Genomic DNA, 27,977 nt, shown 5'->3' with positions numbered 1-27,977 from the left:
ATACTAGTGGGAGAAAAAAAAAAACAGTTGCTGACGGGCTTTTTATTTGCCCTCTTGGAATTGCAGAGGTTTTGTTATTTTTATTTTTAAAAACCAGGCCTGTGGAGTGATGTGTGGGAAGCCCCTTCAGACTGGTCCAGGGGACTCTGTTTTTAAAGAGGACTTTCCAGTCTCAAGGGAAGGAAGTGGACAGAATGTTTTTATTATAATATCCAGAACTGGGACTTCATTATTAGGCCATTGTCATGTTTTTTTTAATGTAGTAGGACCAAACTTAGAGGCCACTGGGGGAGGTATTTCCCTGACTTTGTGGCTCCCAGCGTCTGTGATGACACTGATAGCGGAGTAAACATCCACTCCTTGTTCTCAGCACATTGAAGACTCAGACAACTGTCCGCCAGAGCTTTGCTGAGTTTAAGAAAAGCAGTGCCTCAGGCCCAGCGCAGAGGACGTTGCCCTTGTGGTTAACGTGGGCAGCCCAGCTGCGGACAAACGGGCACGTGTGTGAGGTTTTCAGGGCTGCATCCGGTTTGCGTGTTCTTGTTTCACCTTCAAGGACTCCCAGGGATCCAGAGAACCCAGGTGGGAAGAGCTGCTCTCCCCTCACCTCCCAGGAAAGAAGATTCAAAATCCAGGGATGCTTGTAATTCAATATATTTCATTGCCTGTGTCCACTTATGTCCCCCATTTGGTTGTTGAGCTAGAAGCAGAGAAAAGTGGCTGTGACGGAGTTCTTTGTCTAGGGACCACGATGGCCCTGCTGACGTGGGCTTTCTTGTATCGTCTGGCCTGCCAGCTTCAATGCAATGCAGATCAGCTTCCTGTATCTTTGGGTGTGTGGTGGCCGAGCTTAGAGGACAGCGTATGTGTGGCAGAGGGTGGCGGTGTGCCCTTGCTTGCTGGGTCAAGTTGTACATCACTGCACACCAGCCCTGTCTTAGGACATCAGACCTCTGAGCAGCCCGCAGATCTTGGGATTTCCTCTGTTCCCCAAAGTAGTCTTTGTCCTTAATCCAGTTGTTACGGTGAATGAACCTGATTTGTTCCAGATGTCCTAAGATTTAGTGATTCTGGAAACTACTCCTAACGTAAAGGCTGATGAGGATTTGAATTCCTCTGTTAGCTGGGAACCAGCAGTCCTTTTCACAGTTAAACAGATGGGGCAGGAAGAGGGAGCCCGAGCTGCCTGGAGGGACAGGGAGGGGCCCCTGGCTTGCTCCATTCGCCTTGTTACAAAGAGGATGGCCTTTGAAGCAAACACTGATTCCACCACCATGAGAGTTATTAAATAAGCCAGATCTGGGGCCAGAGTCGGCAGGGCAGAGACATAGGCATACTTTTTTTTTTTTTTAAAGTAACACATATTTACCTTAATTATCTGAATGTTGTTGCCAGGGAAACCACTATTTTGGCTCAGATCAACTTAGTAAATGCTTTTCTCTTTCTCTTTATGAGCATAAAACTGGCCCAGGTGGGTACATATGAGGGAAGTAGAGGTATTTCTGGCTTTCATATGACTGTGTTTTCAAACCAGAAATTCAGTCCCAGGAATCATTTCCCTGACCCACTGTAAATTTTAATTGAGGTGCCTTACAGAGGTGCTGCATGATCTCTATCTGGAGTTAATAACCATGTGGGTCTGTTTTGCGTGATTAGAAGGGATTTATAAAGCACAGTGAGATGTAAAACACTTCTCAAACTAAATAGCATAATAACCCACTGCTGGAGAAAGTTAGAACATGCATACATACATATAGCGTATTCTCTTTAGTGATAGTGTCATTGGTTTATGCAGTATTTGAGGATGTAAACAGTATGAATATTACAGCTATTTAAAATTATGGATTTAAAACAAAAGCAGAAATTAATTAATGTAGTCTATTGCTGTTTAGACTCTTTTCAAGTTAACTGAAAGCAGGCAGATATCCAGATAGATACTGGTGGGGGTCTGGGCTAAGCCACATGAGGCTGTTAACCCCGGGGATTCAGCCGAACTGGCCAGACTACAGGGCCGTGTGTCCATGGAAACCAGAGGTTGCAGGAGAAGCCGAGTGGTGCTGAGGCGGGGAGGATGGGCACACCTGAGAAGCAGGCTGGTGTCAGACGTGGCATGAAGCTATGGACAAAGGGAAATGTGTCATAGGTTGTGAAACAAGAGGATCTTGAGTTAGTTGGATGAGGAGCATCAAATGGGTTAGAGCAGGTGGTTCAGGGCTGAAGCTATAAACCTCAGGAGGTTGCCCGTGTTTATCTGCGGCCAGCTGCAGAGTAACCACAGGACAAGACTAATAATTGGGCAGAAATTACAATTTCTATCAGTCTAGAGTATATTAAAATATAAAATAAGATTAGACTTGATTTCTCTAATGTATTTAGAATTATACATTTTTGGTAGAATTTTTTTGATATTTCTTGGTAAATTTTTTTTAACAACAAAAAATAGAAGTGACACCTTTTTTCGTGTTCTTGGTTAGTAAAATAAATCCCTAAGTATTTGTTACAATAGCTAGAACCTTCTAAATCGGGAAACTTTAATGACTTTTACAACAGTAAAAATTGATATTTGGATTCTAAATAATTTGGCATTTGAATGATACCTGTAGAAGTCCAAAGTAGTAGGCAGTCACTAACCAAAATGGGACAGAGATACAAAAACAGTTTCCCATCCCTATAGGAAAGAGAAATTTCAGAGTTTACACTCGACCATTCATGGGAACTACTGACTGTCGTCTCTTGCTGTATTTCAAGCTTTCCTTGTCCAGAGTTCTCTCACATGAGGATGACTATAATAAGATGGAGAAGAACATGCTTTTTCCACTTATTACAAGCTGAGAGCAGTGGACTGAGAATCTGAAAACCTGGTGCATCAATCCCTTCCCCACCTTCCCCCTGCTGGGCTCACAGGGGGCTGACTGCAAAAAGCTACACTCCCAGCCGCCCTTGCCAGCAGGCTTCACATCAAGTTCAACCAGTGGGTGCACGGGTGTGAGATTAGTGGCAGGGGGAGGAGAAAAATCAGGAATTTTCTCCCTAACCGCACTCACTTCTGGCAGCATCTTTGGCAGTAGCTGCTTCTCCATGGCCTCGGCTCCCCCTTGGCAGCCCCTGCCCTTGTCGTGCCATGTCCCCGCTCTGCCCCTCCGGCTCTGTGGTGACAGTTGCTTCTGATCTCTGGTTTTCCTTGTCTCCCCTTGTTTGCTCTTTTGGATCTTCTTATACCATTGTATCTAATTCCCCTTTTAATCCCTTCTAGTGAACTACCTGGCATGGGTTTACTTTCCTATCTGGACCCTGACTGATGCACAGTGGGTTTGAAGCCTGGTACTGCCACTAGTTCCACTGGTACCATCACTAGTTCCACTGGTACCACCACTAGTTACACTGGTACTGCCACTGGTTACACTGTTATTACCACTAGTTACACTGGTACTATAGCTAGTTACCAAATAAGTTGACAGCTACTTAATTTGTTTAGTCCTCAATGTCTTTGTCTGCAAAATGGGGAGGAGGTTGGTCTATAATCAGTTCTGAGGATCCTTTTAGCTTTGAAAGTGCTTGAATCTCTAAACTTTGATCTCATAATACATGTTCATAAACATGGGTATATTTTTCTACCTCCATTTCAGAGACAGCTTTTATTATTACTTCCTAGGACATGACCTTAACTTTCTATAATACTCTGTGCATACGGACTTTGATGAGCGCATTTACCCTGGCACCTCACCACTAAATGCTGGTGTTGGCAGCTTTACTCTTTGGAGATATAGAAATGTTGTGGTTTGAGAATGCATTTTTACATTGTTTGGCATAGATCACTGATTTTCTATAAAGCAGAGTTGTCTGTGTCACAGAGGAGAGGCCCCTAGTCTGGCTCTTTGAATGGAAATGCTTCTGTAACCAATCCAGGTGGCTTTGGAACAACTCTCAGATGCATCCGTAGACTTGACTATAAAAACTCTCAACCCATAGAGGTGAACGGAGGCTGAGGAATACACTCATTCTGGGACAAAATAGCAAGAACACTATTGTGCCTTGGAGGAGTCTGCAGCTGCCTTCCCAGGTTGGGAAGCTGAAAACAGTCTCTTACATGAGTGCGTGCCCTGCAGAGGTGGACTCAGGAATTTGTGCTCACTGCCATCTATATCTTCCCGAACTTGTCCCACGTCAGTCTGTCCAAGGTGAATTGCACACTGGGGAATCTTGGAAATATATACCCCTCAGATTCAGCAAGGGAAGTATCTTGTGTCTTATCTTAAGGTATAGCAGTTTATGGCAGGGGATAGTCAAGGTCGTTAACCTGCGCAGCATGGGCATGCCTACCTTTAAGAACAGTTGCCTGCCATAGACAACTGGAACAGCTCCCCTGGTGCAACCCACTGATCAGGGGTGTGGTTGGTCACCTACATCTGTATTTGGTGGGACTGTGAGGCCTGAGTGGATTAGAACCATCAGTAGAACTTGAGACTACAGCACCTGGGATGTATCCTTGTGAGAGCTGCTCAAAAAGGAGTGTGAACAGCATGTGGATCGCAAGGGTAGGTTGAGGTTTCTACAGAGCCTTGGGCCCCTTCCAGGAGGAACCTGGGCCCTGTTATTCTGAGGTAACTGGATTAACTGATCTGGTTTCCTGCCCACGACAGACTTCACTTGCAGGACCATTTTCCCATTCAGAAAGCTGGCATAAGACCCAGTGGCAGGAGCGATCTGTGCTGTCTACATCCCTTTTATATTTATTTTAGGTGCTGACCTGGTACCCCAATACCAGTAACTGCATCTCATTGCCTACTCTGCTCACTGATAGCTTGCCAGAGGTGCTGAGAGTAGATGCCCCCTGCCGCCGCCCCCCCTGCTACAATAGCCCTCAACTGATAACTGACTAGAGTCAGCACAGAAATACTTTCTCACCCCACTGAGTGGGTAACTCTATTCTGCTCATGTTCTGCACAGTTTCCCAGAGGTCCCCAGCAAGATTAAGTTCCAGGTGTCCAGAGAGGTAACTGGCTTGATGTCACACCCTTTATTGGTTGCCTGTTCTTCTGTGTGTCACTCCACCCCTTTCCTGCTGGTGTTTTGTGGGACTACCTCCTGAATAAACGTCTCGGGGTCTGCCTCCGGGGCAGCCCACACCAACACACCCGGATTCCCTGGATCTGTATGGCTTGCTTGCTTTTTCCTGTCGCATCACGTGCAACAAACGAGGTTCATTTGCACAATGTACAACTTGGGACATCAGATTTTGGTGAAATTCAAAATTTCTTTGTGGGGAAGAAAAGCACACATGTGGTATGCCTTTTCTTTTGTGGTATTTTGTAATATTCACTAGAGCATTTTACAAGCAAGGGAGTTTTTAGGAGCTAAATATTATCAATTGGGTTTTTTTAAACTGCCTAATTCCATTTTGCCCTAAATTTACTTTATTTTCCCTGGACCTCTACGTCACAAGTAATATTAGTAACATAAGCAAATATGTAGCATTGAAGATTTATCACAAATCCACCATATTATATTGTTAAAAGCAAAATATATAGAATTTACTGAGAGTATAGGATAATTTTGCCCAATAAAAATGTATTGCAAGCCACATACGCGATTTTAAATTTTCTCATAGCCACATTGCATAAGTGAAACTGGCAAAACAAATTTAATTTAATCCAATATATCCAAAAAGTAATTATTGAAGCATATAAGCAGTATTAAAACAACTGTCAGACAGTTCAGGTCTAGAATATGGACTTCAAAGTTTGCCCCACCCGATAGGCAATGGATCTGGGGTGATTATACACCAGTTCCCATCAGTCCTTTGTTGAGGGCCTAATTCTTAGGCAATTTGGTGGCCTGTGGAGAAAAGCCCTCTGGCAAAGTGATAAGGATGCTGGCAGATGGAATGGCAGCCCTTGCAGGCTACTGTGACAAGGCCCTGGGACACAGGGTTGGAGCCACCTATATCCAACTACATTTTGTACCGCCTTCACTTTGATGCCTTATTATTAACAAATGACTCAAGATATACCTTGTGTTGGTGACTCCAGAAAACTTGGTTAAGCTCACTGGCCTGGAGGATCAGCCCAAAATCCTGACATTCAAATTGCAAGGGACTCTGGATGCACATACATATTCTGCTTGCCTCCCACTATTCTTTCCGCTAAGAATGTCCTTTTCTTGCTCCTTTTCCATATTATTTCTGACCACCTCCATCCTCTGATCATGTTTATTTTCTCTGCCTGGAATGTACTTCCTGTTTTCCTGCTCATTCTTTAAGATGTGGCTCAATCCCTACCGCTCTCAGGGAGCCTCTTATGATAATGTCAGTTTACAGTGATGTCCTTCCCCTGAATTTCCCTTGTACCTTGTTCTGTACCTGGCCCCTTGGCAAGTCTTATCAACTGCATGGTGTCTTTCCCAGGTAATTCCTTTACCAGCGTGCACTCGGGAGATGCCTGACAGTCCCCGGTCATTCCCTATGGCTTGATTAACACCATCCCTTCACTCTTTGTGTTATAATCAGTTTATTTGGTACTTTGTGTTCATATGCCTCATAGGGAGACATCAGATGAGCAATTGTGGTTTTATGGTTTACTTGTGTTTGTAATTTTAAGCTCTAAAAATTGAAAAGCTTTGATAGTTGCCAGCAAAGTACCAAGAAAGGAGATGGCCCATGAGAGCTGCTAAAGGCATATGAAATCATCCTGAATTTCTCCACAAATTCCCAGGAAAATTGTCAAGGGGAAAAATAAGCACCTCAGTCAGCTTCGGTAAAGAGATAACACCTCCCCAAATTCTTAAATATTCTAAATGATAAGGCAAACAAAATTTCATTTCTAATCTTCTTATAGCCAAGTAAGTTTTATGTAAATTGTACACTATCTGGTTGTCTTTTTATGTGCTTTAGGAGCGATGGGCATAGGGGAGGGAGCACTGGACCAGGAGTTAGGGCTGCCTGGCTCTGCTACCATCTACTGAGTGGCCTTAGGGAAGTCATTTAACTCCCTGCCTTTATCTGCAAAATAATGACCCAAATAAGCCCCTTTCTGGCTGTCAAATTCCATGTCTGACTTCATAGTGTCTACCCTTTTTAAGAATGAACAACATTGTTTATGATTTTAAATTGCAGGGGCTATTTACATACATAATTTGTATCCTTGATTTAATGATACATCGTTGAGGATACCTGTGGTTTGCTGGATGCTGGATCCTTGCTGAGGGCATGCCACCTCCAAATGTGACATTGCTTCTGGGGAAAAGTACCATCTGCTTCACAGTGTCCTTTTTGATATGATTTCCATGAATGGGAAAACTAGGGATACTGTGTGTGTAGCACATTTTGTTTATCCATTCATCTGTCTGTGGACACTTGGGTTGCTTCTGCCTTTGGTTGCTGTGAATAGTGCTGCTATGAAGATGGGTGTACAAATCTCTCTTTGAGTCTCTGCTTTCAATTCTTTGGGGTATATATCCAAAAGTGGAATGGTTGGATCAAAGGGTAATTCTGTGTTTAATTATTTTGAAGGACTTCCTTACAGTTTTCCAACTGGCTACTCCATTTTACATTCCCACCAGCAGTGTACAAGGGTTCCAATTTTTCCACATCCTTGACAACTGTTGTTATTTTCTCGTTTTTATTTTTTTTTATAGTTGCCATCCTATGAAGTGGGAAAAGGTGGTTTTTAAAAAGTAATGGATGGGCCGGGCGCGGTGGCGCACGCCTGTAATCCTAGCACTCTGGGAGGCCGAGGCGGGCGGATTGTTTGAGCTCAGGAGTTCGAGATCAGCCTGAGCAAGAGCAAGACCCCGTCTCTACTTAAAAAAAAAAAATAGAAAGAAATTATATGGACAGCTAAAAATATATATAGAAAAAATTAGCCGGGCATGGTGGCACATGCCTGTAGTCCCAGCTACTCAGGAGGCTGAGGCAGAAGGATCGCTTGAGTCCAGGAGTTTGAGGTTGCTGTGAGCTAGACTGATGCCACGGCACTCACTCTAGGCCGGGCAACAGAGTGAGACTCTGTCTCAAAAAAAAAAAAAAAAGTAATGGATGGATGGGTATATGACTAGAAAGAATGAGGGAAGAGGGAAGGAAGGCGTGAAGGAGGGTGTAAGGAAGAAAGGAAGGACTTTGCTGCCCTGTGCTATTATTCTAGTTATCATTATCAAATACAGTTGTGGTTGGTGAACATAATGTCAAGAGTAATGATGGTATAAAGAGAAGTTTTCTTATGCAAATGCAGTTGACAAAGATGCACTTGATTGACAATTATGTTAGAGGCTAGATTTATGCTAGTAGCAAAAGAAAATAAAAGTATTATATTTCATGGCAAGTAGATTATAACCACAAATTATTTAAATAAGGTCATGGTTTATATGTTTAAGACTTAAGGAAAATCTAAAATGATCTAGTGGAAAATTAATTATTAAGCATCATTCAGCTACTTTAGTTTCTTCCATTAGAATCTTCACAAAAAATTATCTGAACAAAAAGAGGGAAAATTTACTTTAATGAACCTGGTGATTCAGCATATGTAAGTGGTATAGAAATGTATTGAATTTACCCAATAAGGAACTTGAAGGACAATCATAATGTATGGTGATGAGTAAGGTCAGAGAACAAGTTCTACAGAGTTCACGCAACTACCGAGATGCCACCAGTAGCATCTGACGTTTGGAGTAGTGAATGAATTGGTGCCCAACTTATGTATAAATGTTCAAAAAAATAGCTGCTATAAGATTTGCTAGGATAGGATTTTTAATAACAAATGAGCAGTATGTTTCCAGCAGGCCATATACGTGCCGTAAGATAAGATTCGTAGAACCAGTACAGTTTGTATCTTGACTGCTAATAATGATTTTCATGTAAAAGTGCGCCAAAGTGATTCATGCACAAAGTAACATGGCCCACTTAAAGGACTGCACAAGCAAATTAGAATTAATGGGAAAATTTCTCAGGGAATAAAATCAGAAAGATTGTTCTTCAGTAAATAAGTGAGCACCCACCCATGGAATGTTTGGCACAAAAACCCTGTGCCTGGTTGTTTTGGTCTCTCAGCAGTACTGTCAGAGAGGTTGGTCTTTGTGGAGTCCTGTTCTTTTCAGATGTCTTTAAAAGACCTTTCTTGCCAAAGCCCTTCCTGACTGCGACGGGGTTTACGTAAGAGCCGTAGTCTGGACGGCTTCATGCCAAAGGAGGTTCGCTGCTAGTTCCGGCGCAGCTCCTGCGTGGCTAGGTGACCTCAGCTGAGTGCGTTCCCCTGCCTGGGGCTCAGCTTTTCTATCTGTAAAATGTGAAGGTGGAGCTGATGACCTGTTATGGGGGTTTCATGGACGTTCATTCATTTAACAAGGGTTCTTTGAACACCAACTTTTCTGACAGTCCTGCTGAAAGATTTAAACAATCAGGCACAGAGTTTTGGTGCCAAACATTCCACATGTGGTTACTTATTTATTGAAGAGCAATCTTTTTGATTTTCAGGGAATTTTATTCCCAGGCACACTTCTGTCACTGGGATTTCAGTGATGAGCAGCAGAACCAGACAAGGTCCCTGCCCTCTGGGGTTTAGATTGTGGTGGCGGTTGATGGAGCACATGGGGCCGGGGAGCTCATAATAGAAGGAGGATTTATTCTCCGAGGGCAGTGAGATCAGAAAGGGCCTCCTGAGGAAGTGACAGGCACAGAGCCAGTGAATGTGGGCTACGGTGGAGAGGAATGGGCGTTGGAGAAACAAGAGGCGCTAGGTTTTAATCCCAGCACAGCACTTACCTGTCTCTGTCTCGATTCCCTCCTCTCTTCAAATGGGCCTAACGTTGGGACCCTTTCCCATGTTGTGAGGTTTCAGAAGGATGACATGTTTGACAGTATCCAGTGTCATGCTGGCAAATCACATTTTCATTTCATTTCTAAGAATAACTTTGAAAGCAGAGATGTGCTGTTTTGGTCATAGATTTTTAGCTTTGGAGAAAGAATGAAAACAGCATTGAGGCTTCTTATAAAAAGTCTGAGTTCCTATTCTGCCCTGAGAGGTGCCTGGCTTCCCTCGGTCACAGAGTCATGTTTGAATCACTCGACTTTGAAATCCCAGGAATGACCTTGCTGCATGATTAAGTGACAGAGGCCCGAGTTTGGGGGACTAGCAGAAGTTTAGACGTCCCCAGCCTTATCTCTTCCCTTTACATGCAAAGAAAGGAGGCTGGCCAGGTGCGGTGGCTCACGCCTGTAATCCTAGCCCTCTGGGAGGCCGAGGCTGGTGGATCGCTCGAGGTCAGGAGTTCGAGACCAGCCTGAGTGAGACCCCGTCTCTACTAAAAATAGAAATAAAAAAAAATTATCTGGACAACTAAAAATACATATAGAAAAAATTAGCCGGGCATGGTGGCGCATGCCTGTAGTCCCAGCTACTCGGGAGGCTGAGGCAGTAGGATTGCTTAAGCCCAGGAGTTTGAGGTTGCTGTGAGCTAGGCTGATGCCACGGCACTCACTCTAGCCTGGGCAACAAAGTGAGACTCTGTCTCAAAAAAAAAAAAAAAAGAAAGAAAGAAAGGAGGCTGATCACAGGACCAACAAAACTGGACCGAGGAGGCAGCCTCTACCCCACAGTCCTATGCTCCTCTATCTTGTCTCTTTGCTTAGTATTCCTCAGAAACTATGGACACTCTCTGAGGTGACGGGGTACTTGTGAATGCCTATGTAATTCCTCCTTGAGATAAAGCTACGTTAGCTCTTTCTCATAACTCAAGGCCTGAAGTTTATTCCTTTAATCTTACAAAAGCAAACAGGAGGACAGAAATAACCCATCAATTGTTTAAAATTAAAATGACCAACACTAATAAATAATTGCCACACTAGCTCGAGGTCAGGGTCTTAATTTATTGGAGTCTGTTCAAGAATTTGCAACTCTTCTCTAAGTTAATTTTTCACATCTTGTTTGGATTCTCAGAGCTCTTGCTTCCAAAGCAAGGCCATCAGATTTCTCATTGCACATGTTATTCTTGTTGACGTGCCAGACATGCAGGAGAGTGCGGTCCTCTTTTCATGGGTGGGTAATGGTGATTCCTCCCTGCAGAAATTAGTATTTCAAAGTATTGTAGCCTATTGAGATTTTGAACAGTTCTCTTGTCTTGCATGCTATATTAGCCGTATTAATGTTTCTTAATAGTTCTCTTGCATGCTATATTAGCTGTATTTGTTGCAAATCACAAAAACATATGCTGATTAGTTTAAGCAGAAAAGGAATTTATTGGAAGGATATGGGCTAGTTCAGAGTGTAGTTGGCAGACAGCAGGCAAGGCTCAGCTCAGGATGCCACCTCTGGGCTCTCGACTCCTCCTCCCTTGTAGTCTCAGATGATCCCTAGTGTCTTGGTGCAACCCTCAAAATTGGTAGTCTGGGTGGGAGCATCTGTCACTACATTAAGCTCACCTGACAACCCTTATTCACTTGACTGCACTTAGTCGGGTGCCCACGCCCTAGTGACCAAGAGGAGGAGAGAGGGTCTCCCCCTTTTTGCTGATGTGCCCTCTCACCTATCTTGAGATTCCCCCCAGACAGGAAGATGTCAGGATGCTGAGTGGCCCAAAACACCAGGTGTTCATTATACAAACCCTCATATGCCTAATCACATCTTCTGTTAACTGGTTGTCTAATTAAACATTGGCCACTGATGTGGATTTATTTTGTCCAAAGCTCACATTGTGCAATAATTGTCATCAGATCTCATGTGCATCTTCATCATTGTCATCTTCAGCCTCATCACCATCCTCACCGTTGGCCAGTTCACTCATTCACTCTCCTGGGCTACCATTTCCCTCCATCTCCTCATCCCACAAACATTCACCCCCTTTCTCCTCCCCCTCCCAGTCTTTGCCCTGCTTCTATTTCACTGCAGGATGGAAGTAATCGCAGAGGAATTTCCAAATACTGGTCTGTACTCCCTATATCCATTTATCCTCCTCCTACATCTCTTAAAACCACTCCAGTCAGACTTTTGCCCCTATCATTCTGTTTCAGCAGTTCATATCAAGGTCACCAGTGACCTCCGGTTGGGATGGCTGATTCCAATGTCCAGTTGTAATTCCTCACGTTGTTTTAACCTATCTGCCACGTTGGACAAAATTGATTTTGCCTTCCTTGAAACGTGTCCTCTGTGACCATTGGGTACCATCCCTCTTAGCTTTCCTCCTACCTCCCTAGCCTCTCTTTTTCAGTCTTGTTTCTGGCCCCTTCTCATCTTCAACTCCTAAATGTGAGCCCTCTTCTCTCTCTACCCTCATTCCCTAGTGATCATGTCTAGTCCATCCCAAATATGTTTCTCTAGCCCAGACCCCTCATTCAACTCCAGACTCATGCATCCAACTGCCTCAATATCTCCTTTAAAATCCAATAGAAACTTGGATTTTCTCTGCTGAACCTTCCCTACCCAGTGTTTCCCATCTCAACAAATGGCAATTCTTCTCTTCCAGTTGTTGAATCCAGAAACCCTGGAGCCATCTTTGACTCCTCTCTTCCTAGCACCCTTCCTCCAATCCATGAGAAAAATCTCTTGGCACGACCTCTGAAGCATATCCAGGACATGATATCCTACCTCAGCTGCTACCACCCTGGTCTGAGCTTTCATCTTATGACACCTGGACTGTCGCAAGAACCTCCTACCCAGGGTCCCTGCTTCTCCCCTGGCCACTCCACAGACTGTACACTTCACAGCCAGTTGAGCCTCCTTTAAACATGACTGTCAAGTCAGGCTACTCCTCTGCTCAGGGCTCCACAGGTGCTCCTATCTCACCCAGAGTCAGACTGAGGTCCTTACAATGGCCTCCAAAGCCTTGCGAGATCTGCCCGCCCCCACTCCCTTTGCCTCTGTGAGTTCATTTCCTCCCACTCTCCTCCTTGCTCACTCCTCTCCAGCCACGTTGGAGCATGTCATTCCTTGAACATGCCAGGCATATGCCAACCTCAGGGACTTTTCCTTCACTAGTCCCCAGATATCTTCATTTTTTGCTCCCTTCTTCAGGTTTCTACTAAGAGGTCACCTTGTCAGTGAAGCTTTCTTAATCATCTTATTTAAAATTGCAACCCACTTCCACTCCAAATATGGCACTTTCTATCCTCTTTACCCTTGGTAAGTTTTCTCCATAGCTCTTACAACACTCTGCTTTTTTTTGAGACAGAGTCTTGCTGTTTCTTAGGCTAGAGTGCAGTGGCGTCATCATAGCTCACTGCAGCCTCCAACTCCTAGGCTCAAGTGATCCTCCTGCCTCAGCCTCCCAAACTGCTAAGGTTACAGGAATGAGCCACCATGCCTGGCCACAGTCTGCTGCTTTTGTGTCTGGGCTTTCTGTCTCCCTGAAGCTACAAGGACTCTGTGCTATTGCTGCTTCTTCCTTAGCATGCAGTGACTGGCATGTAGTAGGTGCTCAGAAATAACTGAATGAATTAATTAATATATGAATGGTTTCCAGCTATAGGTTATTACATGCCATGTAGTCTTCCAACTTTTGATGTAAAAGATTTCATCTGAGCCACGTAACAGTCTAATGAGTTAGGCAAGGCAGAGCCCGTGTTTTAGTTGAGGAAACTGAGGCCCACGGGAGCTAAGTGATTGCCTGGGGAACACGGTTGGTCAACGGGGCTCCTGGGATGTGTAGTTCAGATCTCAGTTTCTTCCCCCCACCCTCAACTACCCCCATGCCTCATGCTGTATTAACATAGGCCTCAGGGCATTAATTGCGGTTTATTTTTCATTGCAGTATTGATGAGAAAACCCCGTATCTAGCTTTGGGGGCTGTGAAGAATATCTCCTTAAACATCTCCATCTCCAACCTCGGGGATGATGCCTATGATGCCAACGTGTCCTTCAATGTTTCCCGGGAGCTCTTCTTCATCAACATGTGGCAGAAGGTAAGGGGAGCATCCCCAAAAGAGAGCCTCTGTTCCATCTGGTGTGCTTCCAATTTCTTCATGGCTTAGAATGTGCAGTGACTCTACAAAGACTATGCCTTTGTATGGAGTATCACGTAGAATTATTTTCTTCCTGGACATAGGAAGTTGTTACAGCCAAAGCGGCAGCCACGAATACCCACAGAGCGCTGGAGTGTCTGTGTCGTACACTGTCTCCTGCCCTGGCTCTCTTGCGGAACCTCTCCCTGTGCTTTTATGTCTGGCCCCTCCTCTGGGATGGTACAGTCGCTGCCTCCAGCACACTCATGTTCTAGAGAATTCCAGTTTTAGGTCAGTAGTTGTTGTGAAAAACAAGATAAGAACAGATCACTGCTTATCAGACTTGTTATCACCAATGACGCACTGGATGTTTTTTATTAGAGCCGAGGTCCCCGACCCCTGGGCTGTACCGGTCTGTGGCCTGTTAGGAAACAGGCCACGTATCACCGCCTGAACTCCACACCACCCTCCCCTGACCCATGACTCCCCACCCCTTGACCCTCGGTCTGTGGAAAGTTTGTCTTCCATTAAACCGGTCCCTGGTGCCAAGAAGGTTGGGGACCACTGTGTTAGAAGGTCAGCCTATACTTTGACATATTTATTTATTCCTGACATATTTGAGTGAATTGGGGTAACTATTTCCATGAATTGAGTATTTTTAGAGTGAATTAATTTATTTGAATGAACTGAAGCTTAGATAGCATGACTCAAAGAAAAAGAGCTGGAATTTTCTCCTGTCCCATAATCCCCCTCGAGACACTGCCTTTGGGAAGGAGGGACAGGCTCCTCAGCAGGCCGCAGGTAGGAAGGGGTGAACCCAAGGAGACGCCACTCTACCCAGTGGTTCCTCTAACCGCAGACAGCTGTTCACAGTGTTTACAGCATTGAACTGTGATGCCTTAGTCTCTGTGTTAAGATGGAACCAGAACCTTCTCCCTGCCTACCTGTGAGCACTGGGCACACATTTGAGCCAGTGGACGGCCTCTGTTCAGGCCCCCATCCTTCCAGACTCAACAGTTTTGGCAGGATTGTGCCAAGCCTGCCCAGCTCAGGGGCAACTGAAACATACAGAGCCACTCAGAGTAGCAGTGCTCCAGTAACTTTCTGAGAAGTCATCTGAAAGTCTCTGCTGCTTGGTAGCTTTCTAAAGCTCCGGCGTTGGAGGAGGCCACAGAAGCAGTCAAGCACTGCAGGAAGGGTATGCTTTCCACCTACCTTCTAGACCCTAAGACTTATCTCTGAGTTAAGCCCAGTCAAGAGAGAACCAAGAATCTATACGGTTCTAGTATCTCTGGCCAATCACAGGATCTCTCTTACAGAATTGCATGTGCCGGGAGGCCATCTCCCTGTGTGGAGTGGGAAGGTGGGTGGGGGGACAGGGGTTTACTTGGGCACCAGACCCGTGGAACTTGTCTCTGTGGTACTGAAAGGACATGGTTGGTGACTGGGTCATTACATGACACAGATTCCTCTCACTCAGGACCCATAGGCGAAATTGCTCTCTGGCCTCAGACTTAGAAATAGCTGCACTTTGCCCCAGCACTTTGGCTTGTTCTTACCTTGTGACCGACAAGGTGAGGTGACAAAGGTTCTCTTTATTGGCTGTTGGAAAGCTCAGAGCTGCCCCACTGTCAGTATATAGGCCTTGGCAGTATTGTTTTATAAACTAAGTAGCCTCATGTGTCTTGCTTTGCTTCCCTTCACCATGTTTTCCTTTTTAGCTTGGAGACTGCATCATATTCTACCATATGCATACACTATGGATTTCCTACAAATTCCTCTTATTATTTAGGTTATTTGCAGTTTTTTATTCTCTTTCAAATAATATTGTGATGAATATCTTTTACAGAGATTGGTCGTATCCTTAGCTCTACAACTATTCAGGGGATGGGAGGTAGCATTTCCAACCACCTACTACACACCAGGGACTTTGCACACGTGTCCCCGTCCCTTCCTCACTGCGTGAGGCCTGGTGCGTGTGATTTACTGGAGGAGAGCTCTCAGGAGAAGAGCCATGAGGGAGCAGAGTAGGACAGGGGAAGCTTGGGAGGGGTGTGCTGTCAGGTCGGAGCTAGCCTTGGTCTGATTTAGCAGGTGGGAAGAAGCGGGCAATGCCCTAGAGCATAGGTCACTCAGCAGAATTGTTCCCTCTTGAAGCTGCGGGGTACAGCATTATTTTCCACCCCTGTGTCATCGTTGGCCACTGGGGGACAAGAGGGTGGTGAGTAGCCTCTGGGAGCTCTGAACAAGGAGGCTCTAGTCAGTCAAGGAAAGTATGTCTGAAAAGGCCACGATGTAAGTCGTTAGCCTTCGGGAAAACGGGAGCACAACCCTTTGATCTCTTTGCTGTTGAATCCCAGAAACCTTTAAAACCTTTGGTGCAGGGAAGCTTAGGTTTCAATTTGGCAGAAAGTTGACAAGGTATCAGCATTAGTGTGAAAATGGTGATGGAGCACAGAGGTGTCATGTAACTGCTCTGGTGGCAGGGCCAGCCAGAAAAGCAGATGAGCAAGATGACCCTAAGCTTTGCAGGAAAAGGAACGGAAAAGAAGCAAAGACTCCCCTCCTATGACTATAAGTACACTGCAGGGCTGATCAACTGGGGATATAGATGGCATTGCCTGGCCCAGAGGAGGATTCTGACAGCACCTAGGTGGCTAGTGAGGGGGCACCAAGAAAGCCCATCCAACCTGTTTAACAATGCATAGACCTAACAGAACCAACATGGGCCCTACAGAGAGATTCTAACACATAAACTAAAGAAAGCATAACTCAAGATAGAGGGAAAGCATAACTTTTAAAAAGATTATTAATAGAAAACAAAAGCAAATTTTAAAGAGCATGTGCTTTTGTTCTTGATGAAATTCAACAAAACATGAACATAGTGAAGGATCAGATAGTGGAACAATAGACTGGATGAAAATGGAATGGACTGCGAGACAAGCGAAAATAAAGGTTTGTGAGTGGGATCAGGAGATGTTACAATGAAACCAAGAAAACAATGGCAAAGTTAAAATGTGTGTTCTAATCAGGAAAGAGCAGAAACAGCAGTACAGAAAATTGATTTATTGTTGTAGAGATGTTTTTGAGAAGATCTTTCAGAATTCATAGAAAACGAACAAAGCAATGAAAAAGGATGACAGTGAAGATAATAATATGGAAGGTGGAAACTGGAGAATCAGCAAAGATAAAATTTTTCCAGAATAATTGGAGTAGAAGACATGAATAGAAACCATTCATAGACAGCAAAGAAGGATCCCCATGTTCTAAAATGGGTGCTGTAGATACCAGGCAAAAATACTAAAGACATTTTCATGTCTACACGTAACTTCATGAAATTTTAAGGATATGAAAATGATACTATTAACACTTAACAGAAAACATTAGTTTTCTACAGACTTTTCTGTAATGTTGTCAAAAATTAGAACAGCGTATTCCATAGTGAATTTAAAATTCTATACCCAGCCAACTTGCCCTCCATTGGGAAGTTACAATACAGATATTCTCAGATATATGAGAAGTCATAGTCTGTTAACTCTTGTAGATTGGATTCCCCCTAAAGCAGACCCTGATACAATGATGTAGGTGTACGTAATTTATTTGGGGGATGATCTCAGGAGGCACCTTGTGGGAGTGATGAGTTTAGGCAGGGAAGGAAAGAAAGACAGAAAACTGCATGGATGAGCTGGTCACTGCTGTGGGCAGCTCGGGCTTAGTCTTCTGCAGATCCTCTGAGAGACTGTGAAACACACCTCAGAATCATTCCCCTGAGGGGTGAGGAAGCTTGCTGGAGGATTCTTCCACCTACTCCTGTCATTCGTTGTGGGGAACTACTCCAAGGGCTTCAATTCTCTGGCTTGCAGCCTTCTCTGGCTGTGGCCCATGCTCCCTGGGGCCAGGAAACGACTCAGCCAGAAGGATGTGGGAAGCCTTTGGCCTGGAGGGGACTGACTCCAGGTGTCCAATCCTCTGGCTGGTTCTTGGGAATATGAACAAGGTGCTGGCAGCTTCTGCTACAATAACCGTGAAAGCTTCCTGAAAAATAGTTACTTTCAGATGAACCCACTCAAGAATACAAAAGTTGTTGAATTGAAGAAGTGAGTTAAAGCCAAATAAACATAGAATGAAACAAAACAATTTTTACAAATATTTTAAATAGTAAGCAAATGTAAAAAAAAATTGTTGCCACAATAAATGCATAATTTGAAAGGTTAATAAAAATAATCCTATAATCTCAGTTATACTAGTAAAAATTTGAGAAGAAACTTGATTTTGTCACTCCTCCTGCTTCACATTCTTCAGGACAGAGTTCAGACTCCTCAGCTGCTCATGAGAGGCCATTCTGACCTGGTCCTTCCCACCTGGCTCCCTCCCTCCCTGACCCCTCCCCAGGCTCCTTGCTCACCGTGCCCCCACATCCACCTTTAATCAGTGCTCTTTTACTACTGAAGCTGCTTTAACCCAGAAATCTCCTCTACCCCCATTTTTTAATGAACTGTTCTGTGCTCAAATGTCAGCTCAGGTGTCACATATGCATGCAGGCTTCTCACCTCCTGCACAGGACCTGTCCCCTAAGGAGTAGATGGCCAGATGGGTGAGTGGGTGGGTGGCCAGATGGATGGATGGATGGGTGGGTATGTGGATGGATGGACGGCTTGGGGGAGGGAGGGATGGATGGATATCCCTCTTGTCCAAAGTCACAGAGAAACTCAGGGCCCACGCCTCTAAGGTTTTTAGTCTTTTCTGTCATCACAGAGTCAATTAGTTATATATTAGCTTCTAAGACTGAACACGAAACACTTCCTGAAAAGGATTTTTCTATCCTTTTCTAATGCAAGGCTACTTTCATAGATTTATTCTGGGTTATTTTTTTCCTTTGAGGAAAGGCTGCTTATAAAAATGCAGGGTGCGCATGAATGGCCATTTGCTGACTTTTCTGTTGCCTAAACAAAGCTAACTTGGAAACATAAAGCGGGGCTTAATTTGTGGGCGCCGCCCTGCTGGCTGACTGACACATGCTGTCTGACCCAGCTCAGCGTGTGAGGGCCAGCAGCTGGGTTTCCACGGGGGCAGGCCCAGTGCACCGTGGAAGCAAGGAACCAGGAAGTCCCTTGGCAAAGCCTCACTACCAAGTGTGACTATTCCTGGGGTCCCCTATTGAGAGTAGTGAGAGGGAGCTCCCAGGGTAGGGAGGGGTGTGTGGTTAAAACGGGGAATAGGGAAGAATAGATAACCACTGCATCACACAGCTCCAGCATGGGTTCACATGGGTTTCTTGTGAACGACACCCCACAGCTCAACTCCACAGAATATAGCGTGAGTGGTGCCCCTGGAGCTGTACTGCTATGTGGCCTTGGAGTCAGATAAAGCCTAGTTTTAATTTCTTGCTGTGGTGCTACTTGGCACAAAGGGCTTCAGTTCTTTTCGCCTTTGTCAAACAGCAATGGATTTGTTTGGACAGCAATTACTGAGAACCTGCTAAGTGCCAGGGACAGTACCGGCCACTAGGAGACCCAACGATGAGTAAGATCTAGTCCCTGCTTCCAGAGAACTCACAGCCTAATGGGGCCAAAGGCATGTCAGCAAGCAATTAAAGTACAAGGTGCCAACTGCTCTACAGAGGTGCTGAAAAGTTGCTTTGAAGCACAGATATGACAAGATGAACAAAGTCATTGCTGTAATAGCTAGTCCCATGTTGGACGGACTCCTTGGACAAATGCTTAGGGTGGACGGATGAGCCTCTAAAGAACCTGGTGTCAGCTGGTGCCTGCACTGCAGAGCTGAGGGGTGGGTCAATTTATTTGGCTGGTGAGGGAGGGAGCTGGGCTGAGGCAGGGGTGACAGGACGGAGGACAGCAAAGGAGGAGGGGCAGGAGAGAGGACCCAGCAGGATGGGAAGAGGCTGCCCATGTGGACCAAAGGGCCACCCGTGACATTCCTGTTGGCCAGGTGACACCTGGAGATTTTAGGAATGCTGGTGCCTGTTATAAGCTTGTCAGTTAGGACTTCCGTGCTTGTGAACACCTTATATGACCATGGTGGTGGGAGGTGGGGAGAGCAAAACTCAAAGAAGGGGCTGGGTTCACGTGTACATCTTCATGGTGTTGACCGTTATGCCATGCATGGACACAGACGTAGGCATGAAAGTATGAGCTTCAAGCCAGGGACAAGTGGGCTCCCAGCTGACTTTTGGGTACCAAGGGGACACAGCAGTTTCCTACAGAGTGATAGAGGAGGCCATGCTGGAAGAGAAGGGAGAACACAGACAGACACCCCGACCCTGACTCTTGTACACAGTGTGAGATGCTGTCATGGTTTGAATCTCCCAGACACTAACCTTGAGGTGAGGAATTGAGGGCAATTAGTTTATTTGGGCAATTCAGGAAACAATGGTAGGGAAGTGGAGAAGTGATGCAGACAGACAGAGGCAGTGAATGAAAAGTGAGCTGTTAAACCAGCTACCACAGTGGGCGATGGGCGTAATACTGCAAGGCAACTCTGGGAAACAGTGTGGAAAACATAGCTCAGAGGTGAGGGAGCCGGGGATTTATACACCCACCAGTAGTCAATGGTTGAGGCCTCCTGGGGGTGTTCATTCCCCAGAACTTCTCTGCCCTGATGCGTGCGTGGCCAGAGTGGTCTACACAGTTCCGGAAAGCACACCCTCAGGTGCAGGGATGCAGACCCAGGCAGCTGGGAGTGGGCCGGAGCACCCCGCGAGTGTGAGTCACTTGGGCGGGGCTCACCAGCCTCTGCCAGAGAGGCCCTCAGAGTTGGAAGCATCTCCAACCTGAGCATCTCACTTTCCAGGCTGCCAGAAGTTGTAAGCTGGCCAGATAGAACCCCGCTGGGGTGTTCTCATATAAGAACCAGTGGCACACACCTCACAGGCTACAGGGGTAGGGGCAAGGTGGGTGTCATAAGGGGGTGAAGAGGGCCGGGTGTGGGACAGGAGGAAGCAGTGGGGACTATGGGAAGATGGAGGGTTCCGGCCTCACCCACCGGGCAGCCGGCTCACAGCAGCCCTCAGTGGTTGCCAGGTGGGAGTGAGGGCCAGTGCTGCCAGACTCCCTATTTTTCGATAAAAACCAGAAATCTCATGACTTTGGCAGCTAATTAAAATGTTTTCTGAACATGGTATGAGCCAAACAAAACATGTCCACTGACCGCATCCAGCCTGTAGGTCACCAGACTGTGACCCCAGCCTGGCTGTCTTCCAGGTGCTAGTCCCATCTCTTGCCTGCCTGTTTGCTGCTTGGGTCTGCATTTCCAGCAGAACTTAGTCTGTCTGCAGCCTTATTGTGCTTCATGTCCCTCCCTTGGCAGCAGACAGGCTAGTCAAAGAGACTGGAGTTGGGGCTTCAAGTGTGCATGTGTGTTTGGGGAAGGAGGAGAATGGGTCAGCCCAGATGTAGTATGCATGGAATTTTCAAAGCTAATAATGTTTTGAAAACTATTTTCTGGCTGGAATATTTGTACTTTGCATTGATTTCAAGAAGGAGCTAACTGGCGTTTGATTTTAGAATTTTGTTAGAAGGGAATAATATGCAGCCAGTGTGGAATAGAGCTACCAGCACCTGCAGAGTTGAAATTCCAGCTCTGTTTCTTGCGATCAGCGTGACCTTGGCCCACAGGTCTTCTCTCTGCACCTCAGTTTCTTTCTCTGTGAAGTGGGATTGTATCGAGAATTAGACGAGGCCTACACCAAGCTACTTGTACGTGCCGGGTACCCACCATGGTAGCCCCTGACTCCCCGCCACATACGAGTTTATGCTTTGTAGATCATTCGTATACCCAGAAGGTATATATTGATCACCTGCTTCAGACCAAGATTAAATGCTGAGGGGCAAGAGGAAAATAAAGCAAGAATGTAGAACATAGGCTGTAAGTCTTCCTTTTAAACCAAAAATCACAAGTGATGATCTTAATAAAGGATTGAGTGTGTGTGTGTGTGTGTGTGTGTGTGTGTGTGTGTCTGTCTGTCTATGTTCTTACTATAACAAAATAGACAGTGTTAAACTAAACATTTCTATATTTAATGAATTACCTTTATTTAAAAAAATAAAATTACACAAAAAATAATGTAAAGCTAGTGAATGTATGTCCGTTAAATAGATGTCTGTATTGGCTTCTGTGGCTCCTCTTTATTTTTAATAATGCATGTTGCTTTTTTTCCCACTTATTTACCATTTGCTTAAACATTGGAGTTTTTGGTTTGTGGGGATATCAACTTTTCAAAATCCAAGATATATAATTGTTCAAATATGTGGTGCATGCAATAAATGATATCAGAGTTTAGAGAATAAGGAGAATAATGTACTCCAAAAACAAAGGCAGGGCTGGGTCCCAAGTCTTACAGACTGGGCAGGGATGCAGCCGGCCCAGAGGGCTGCAGGAGCACCCCGCAAAGCCTGCTGGTGATGCTGGCTTTCTTATCAGGTGGGCGGTGATGCGCCACTTGTGGGTTTTGACTGAGGGTCTGGATTGAAGCAGCAGAGACAGCAGCTAGTGACGTCTTGGAGGAAGAGCCAAGAAGCAGCATGAACAGGTCAGGTCAGGGTGAGATTCAGTGTTGGGAGCAGTTAGGAAGCAGACTGATCACGAATTCAGCAGGGAGAACCCAGAACTGCCACTTACAATGCATTTTTTAGCACTCTGAGTACTTTCAAGCTCATTAGAAATGTAGTTCCTCTCAGCATCCTTGGCCAAACAAGTTGTCGTGTCATATTTTGATCTCCTTGAGAGACTGAGATAGGCGGAGAGGCCTCATGTTCTTTTATTTCCTCCCGTGGCAGGGCCTACTGTGGGAGGGGCGATGATGTCAGAAGGGAAGCTCAGTTTTGCTCTCTCTGAGGGGTATGGTTTGAGTTCCAAGTTAAGCTGGGCCTCCAAGTTGGGCTTTGGAGGCAGCGAAGCACCAGGTCAGCTTTCCAGGCTTTCAATGGCTTGTTTTTATGACAAGAGGTGTCAAGGACTCATAAGCCTGTTTTTCTTGTAAAGTGATTCTTCCAGTTTATATCTGCCTTTACCACAGAAAGGGCCCTCCTTTCTCTCAGAAGTCTTTCTTCTTTCAAGGCAAATCGCTCAAGATGGCGCCAGGCGATAAAGCCGATCTGCTTTCTCATCTGGATAGAGCAGGAAGGACTTAAGGACTCCGTGTTTGTATACCTTTACATTTGAGGGAGGGCCCTGGCCAGGTCTCAGACGGAAGGTTCCACACAGAAACTGCATCTGTGCTTGTGAACAAAGCAAAATGTATTGGCAGAGCCGGGAAATCAAGCCTCAGCCTCAGAACGGTTTGTAGGCGATTTGTAGGCAGTGTGCCTCATCCTCCAGGGTAAACGGATTAGGAACAGCCTTCCTTCCCTTTGCAGGAACTGATTTTCATTGTATTCTCCTTTCTCTGGTGTCTCTTGTCAAGTTAATAGTAGCCCGGAGTAAAACGCAACCCTTAGATGTTTATAGTCATCTTGGCCTGGCCATTAAGATGATGAATGAACTTGCCACTTTACCGCCCTGGTAAGAGAGCCCTGAGGGTGGATATCAATACTTAGAAAATAATAAGTCTTTTCCGCTGCCCCTTTCCTGTCTTTAATCCAGTGCCCCAATCACCCTGGTGACTTCACCCTGAACTTCCTACATAATGCCAGGTAGAAAAACCTCCCCTGGCCCTAAGCCCAGTTGAGGCGCTAACACAGCAGCAAGCTCTTTATCTCACATCTTGATCCTCTTGTCAAAGGTAAACTCTGTGTCCCTAGAGACCCCTGGGCGGTTGAGTTGCTTCTGCAGGCCCTGACCTTCCTCCTTGAGAAGATGACAGGAGGTGGCAGGAGCAGGTACCCTGAAATGGGTTTGTAATGCCTCACCTGGATTACCTGTGCCCCTCGTGTTAGCGTTTTCTGGCCCAGCAGTCAGGGAGAGCCCAGTGCAGAGTGAAACTGTCCCTGAGAGAGAGGCTGGGCTTCCGGTGGCAGTCGGCAGTGAGGAAGTGGTGGAGAAACCCAGATGTCCGTTTCAAATCACAACGCGGCCTCAGTGTTCCTCGGCGGGGCTCAGTTTTCACATATATGAAAAGCTTCGTTTGTGTATTCACTGCGTTTGGAAGGAAGGCCACGTTTTGCTTTAGAAATGTCAACAGAGCTATAGCTACGACAAGGATCAATTAAGAAGGACGTTTCCCAGAGCTACAGGACTTGGACAAATCTGCGGGGGAGTTTAGAAAACATGTGTTAGACCGCTGGATTTTTTTTTTTCTAACTAACTGCAAAACAGCAACTTAATAATTTCCTCTTTTAAGGAGAAAGGGGGAGTCTTGGATTTTAAATTTTTTCATAAAGCAGCACAGCACCTCTTAAAAAGAAAGCTATGAAAGTAGACAACTAAGCTAAGGCAAATAAAACTAAAAAACAAAAAGCAGAATTTGAGTAGCGTAGGCTGGGTTTCCCTGAGCAGATCCTGAGATGAGGATTCACGTGCAAGTGGTTCACGAAGGATGTGTTTCCAGGGGAGACATGTGGGCGTGGGGAGAAAGGGACACAGGACAAGGCAAGATGCAGTCTCAGGCAGAGTCCCTGGGAGCGTGACCTCAGCCTTCTCCTGCAAGGGAGCTCTGCAGTGGGAGTTACGCCTCGGTCCTGTCCCATTTCCAGGTCAGGAAGTTGGGCTTTTGTTCTCCTGCAAACACCAGTCATTGGTTAAGGGCCACTTAGGGCGGAGTAAAAGTCCCAGGAACTTTCCACTCTCTAATGGTGAGGTGGACAGAGTGGCTGAGGGCAGGCCTCTGCAGAAGACCCAGTGCTGGCTCCTGGAAGCAAATGCAACCTGAAGCCAGAGGGTGGGCACGTAAAGGAGGCCTGAGGGGCTCTGGGTGGGGCCTGAAACTGTTTGCCACGGCAGGTTTACCTTCCACTGGCTTCCTTCAAGTTCTAAAGGGTGTATTACAAGCATATTGACAAAGGTCCTTCAGCTCTCAAGGTGTTTGTGTGATACTCTCAGTGCCAGTTGCACATAGGATATTTCTGCCAGCATCTTATTTAGAGAATTGCCATATGTAGATGCCTGTGGAATTAAACTGAGACTGTGAACATACAGCTACAATCCATTACGATCCAGCTTTCCTGAGCTGTCATTTCATCTTTTTGAGGCCACAGATCGTCCAAGGGTTCCATTGTCCCCATGTTCTGTGATGGCCACTGGCATTGTTCTTACTCAGGCATCTGAGTATAACTAGTGAGCCTGTCTTGCTCTCCCAGGCAAGTCAGTTTTTAAAATCAGTTAGGAATATATTTGGCTACATGTAACAGAAAAGAAAACTTTTTACCTGTTCCTAATGAAATTTTGATTTTTCTTTTGTAATAAAAAATCAAGAAGTGGGCACTTCAGGGCTGATGAGCAACTGCCTGGTGCCAGCGGGGGCCCCGTTCCTTCTGTCTTCCTGCTCAGCCTGACTTTGTCGGGCTTTCCTCTTTATACATGCTGCTTCTTGGTTTCCACTTCCAGCACTACAGCTGCATTCCAGGCAGGAAGAAGGGGAAACACAAAGGGCAGAAGGTCTGTCCCCTTTTAAAGAGCTTTTTTAAGGCTCCACTTGGCGTTTTCCACATATGTCTCATTGTCCAGAACCATGTCACACAGCTACCCCTGTCCACAAAGAGACACTGGCAGACGAAGGGTTCTGTTTATTGGGAGGAAGGGAAGAGTGACCACCAGGAAGCACCAGCAGAGTCAGCCACAGCAGGGACCTGGGGGTAGTTTGCAAGTCTGTATCTCTCGGATCCATAGCTGAGAAGGAATCATGGGCAGGCGGACAAATGACTGGCACAATTGTTGCCTTATTTTCATCTTGCCAAAGTGCTCTCAGGCTCTGCATTGCTGCATTTAGGCTTTTAAAAAAATTCTTCTTCACGAATACCTGTTGAGGAGGTCTGGCTTGACCACAATCAGGTGCAGCAGAGCACCTGGTGGGAACCAGCAGGTGATGTGACCCAGGCCTGTCTTATCACGCACTGCCCAAAGTGTCCACTCCCTTCAGTAGATGTCATCCTGATAAGTGATAAGATGATCTTTATCTGTATGCCATATCTATCTTCACTGACATGTTTTTATTTTCACAAGATGAAAGTTATTCTGATGATGAAGTCAAGGCATTTGGATTTTTCACCTCCACCAGAAGTGCCACAGCTCCATACCTAGGCCAGTCCCTACAAGAAAGGCCAATGTGTAGTACCCTGTCCTTCTGACTGGTGTCACTTCCAGCCCCTTCTTCAATGTCCAGTTTATCTGCCTCTGTGCTGACTCTAGTTTGGCGTCTTCGTGAAATGTGGAGCCCAGGCCTGAACTGCGGTCCAGCGAGCCCAGCGTAGAGTTGTTATTGCCCCAAGTCTGAACATGGTAGTACTGTTCATGCGGTAGCTGCAGCACAGTCATATTTATTCTTCATGCATTGCCTCTGTTTTATTCTTCTGGTCTCGTTATGTTATTTGGAAGTTTAATCATGTCATTTAGAGCCTAGCTACTCAACTATGGTCCGTGAACCTTCAGCACTGGCGTCACCTGGGAACTTATTAGAAATGCCCAGTCTTCGAGCCGCCCCAGACCTGCTGAATCAGGATGTGCGTTTTAACAAGATACTTGGGTATTTGTATGAAAAGCAGAAAGTTGAGGAAAAATCTCCAGGGCTCCAAAGGAAAGATTCAGGACCAGCTTAGAATGCGCAGGGAGGTCCCTTCCTAGGATGAGAAAGTCACTCGGAGCCTGCCATGGCCTACATTTGAGCTAAAGAGAATGTGTTTGTACAGAGCTAAAGAAAAGGAGAAAAGATTCCCTGGACCAGAGAGTGGCCAGAGAAGATTGCACTTGAGACTGTCTGTGCTGCTGACAGGTGACGTGTGGGACAAGCATGACCGCCACCTGGCCACATGCAGTGGTCGCTGCTTAGTCATCTTTCTGGACCCATCAGCAGCTGTTAGCAAACTTTGTGATGACCTCCTCCCCTTCCTCGTCCTCCTCTTTAATAGCGTTTTTAAAATTGAGGTATAATTCAGTATAATAAAATGTACACATTTTAAGTGTACAGATCAATAATTTTTACATATGTCTATACCCATGTAGCCACCACTCACATCAAGAAACAGAACATTTCTAACAGTACAGAAGGTTCCCTCATGCCATCTCCCAGGAAGTACCTGCTCCCCTGGGGTTGGGGGGGGAGTTATATATATATATCAGTGTTTGCTTTTATTGCTGTGTGGAATTTCATCGTAAGAGTATATGCTGCAATGTGTTTATCCCTTCTCCTGATAGTGGGCATCAGAGTTGTTTCTAGTTTCGTCTTTTATGAACAAAGATACTAAGAATATTCTTGTGCCAGTCTTTGTGCACATATTTTTTTCATGTTTCTTGAGTAAATATGAGCAAGTGTAGTTGCTAGGTCAAAGGGTAAGTGCATGCATGTTTAGCTTTATTAGAAACTGCCAATTAGTTTTCCAAAGTAGTACTATCATCGTACACCCTTGCCGGCAAAGTATGAGAGTTCTAGTTGCTCTACACCCTTGCTCACTCTTGGTATTGTCAGTCTTCTCTATTTTAGCTATTCTGGTGAGTGTGTAGTTGTATTTCTTTGTGGTTTAGATTTGCATCTCCCAGATGGTCAATACCTTTTCCTGTGCTTTTTGGCCATTTGGACACTTATTTTATAAAATCCCTTTTCAAGCCTTTTGTATTCCCTTCTTCTGGGGACACTCTCTTCTGCACTCTGGGAAACTACCCACCCCAGTTCTGTTTCTCCTACATCACTGGCCGTTCCTTCTCTGTTTCCTTTGTTGTGTCCTCCTTACCCTTCCAACATTTTAACATTGGAGAGCCCCAGGGTGCATTGGAGAGCCCCTTGGAATCCTTCCCCTCTATGTTCTACAGGTGAACTCATCAAGTCTCATGGCTTTATATCATGCATATGCTGGCAACTCCCAAATTTCCCTCTCCATCCCAGAGCTCTGAATTCCAGCCTTGGGCATCTCCACTTGATGTCCAACAGGTTTCTCACACTTAACACACTGTC

General features: G+C 45.5%; 1 protein-coding gene across 4 annotated transcripts in view; it reads left to right on the top strand.

Annotated features, from left to right (window-relative positions):
• ITGA9 (integrin subunit alpha 9) overlaps positions 1–27,977 on the top strand; it is a 328,677-nt gene that overhangs the window by 197,044 nt on the left and 103,656 nt on the right. For all 4 annotated transcript variants that reach the window (XM_045536738.1, XM_045536741.1, XM_045536745.1 and 1 more), the window contains one exon: positions 13,732–13,882. In XM_045536738.1, the coding sequence (XP_045392694.1) occupies positions 13,732–13,882 (151 nt within the window). The remainder of the gene's footprint in view (positions 1–13,731; positions 13,883–27,977) is intronic.

The sequence above is a fragment of the Lemur catta genome, chromosome 1, assembly GCF_020740605.2.
Source record: "Lemur catta isolate mLemCat1 chromosome 1, mLemCat1.pri, whole genome shotgun sequence".
NCBI lineage: Eukaryota > Metazoa > Chordata > Mammalia > Primates > Lemuridae > Lemur > Lemur catta.
Note: the sequence above shows the minus strand (reverse complement) of the source record. Positions and strands in the feature narration are given on the sequence as shown.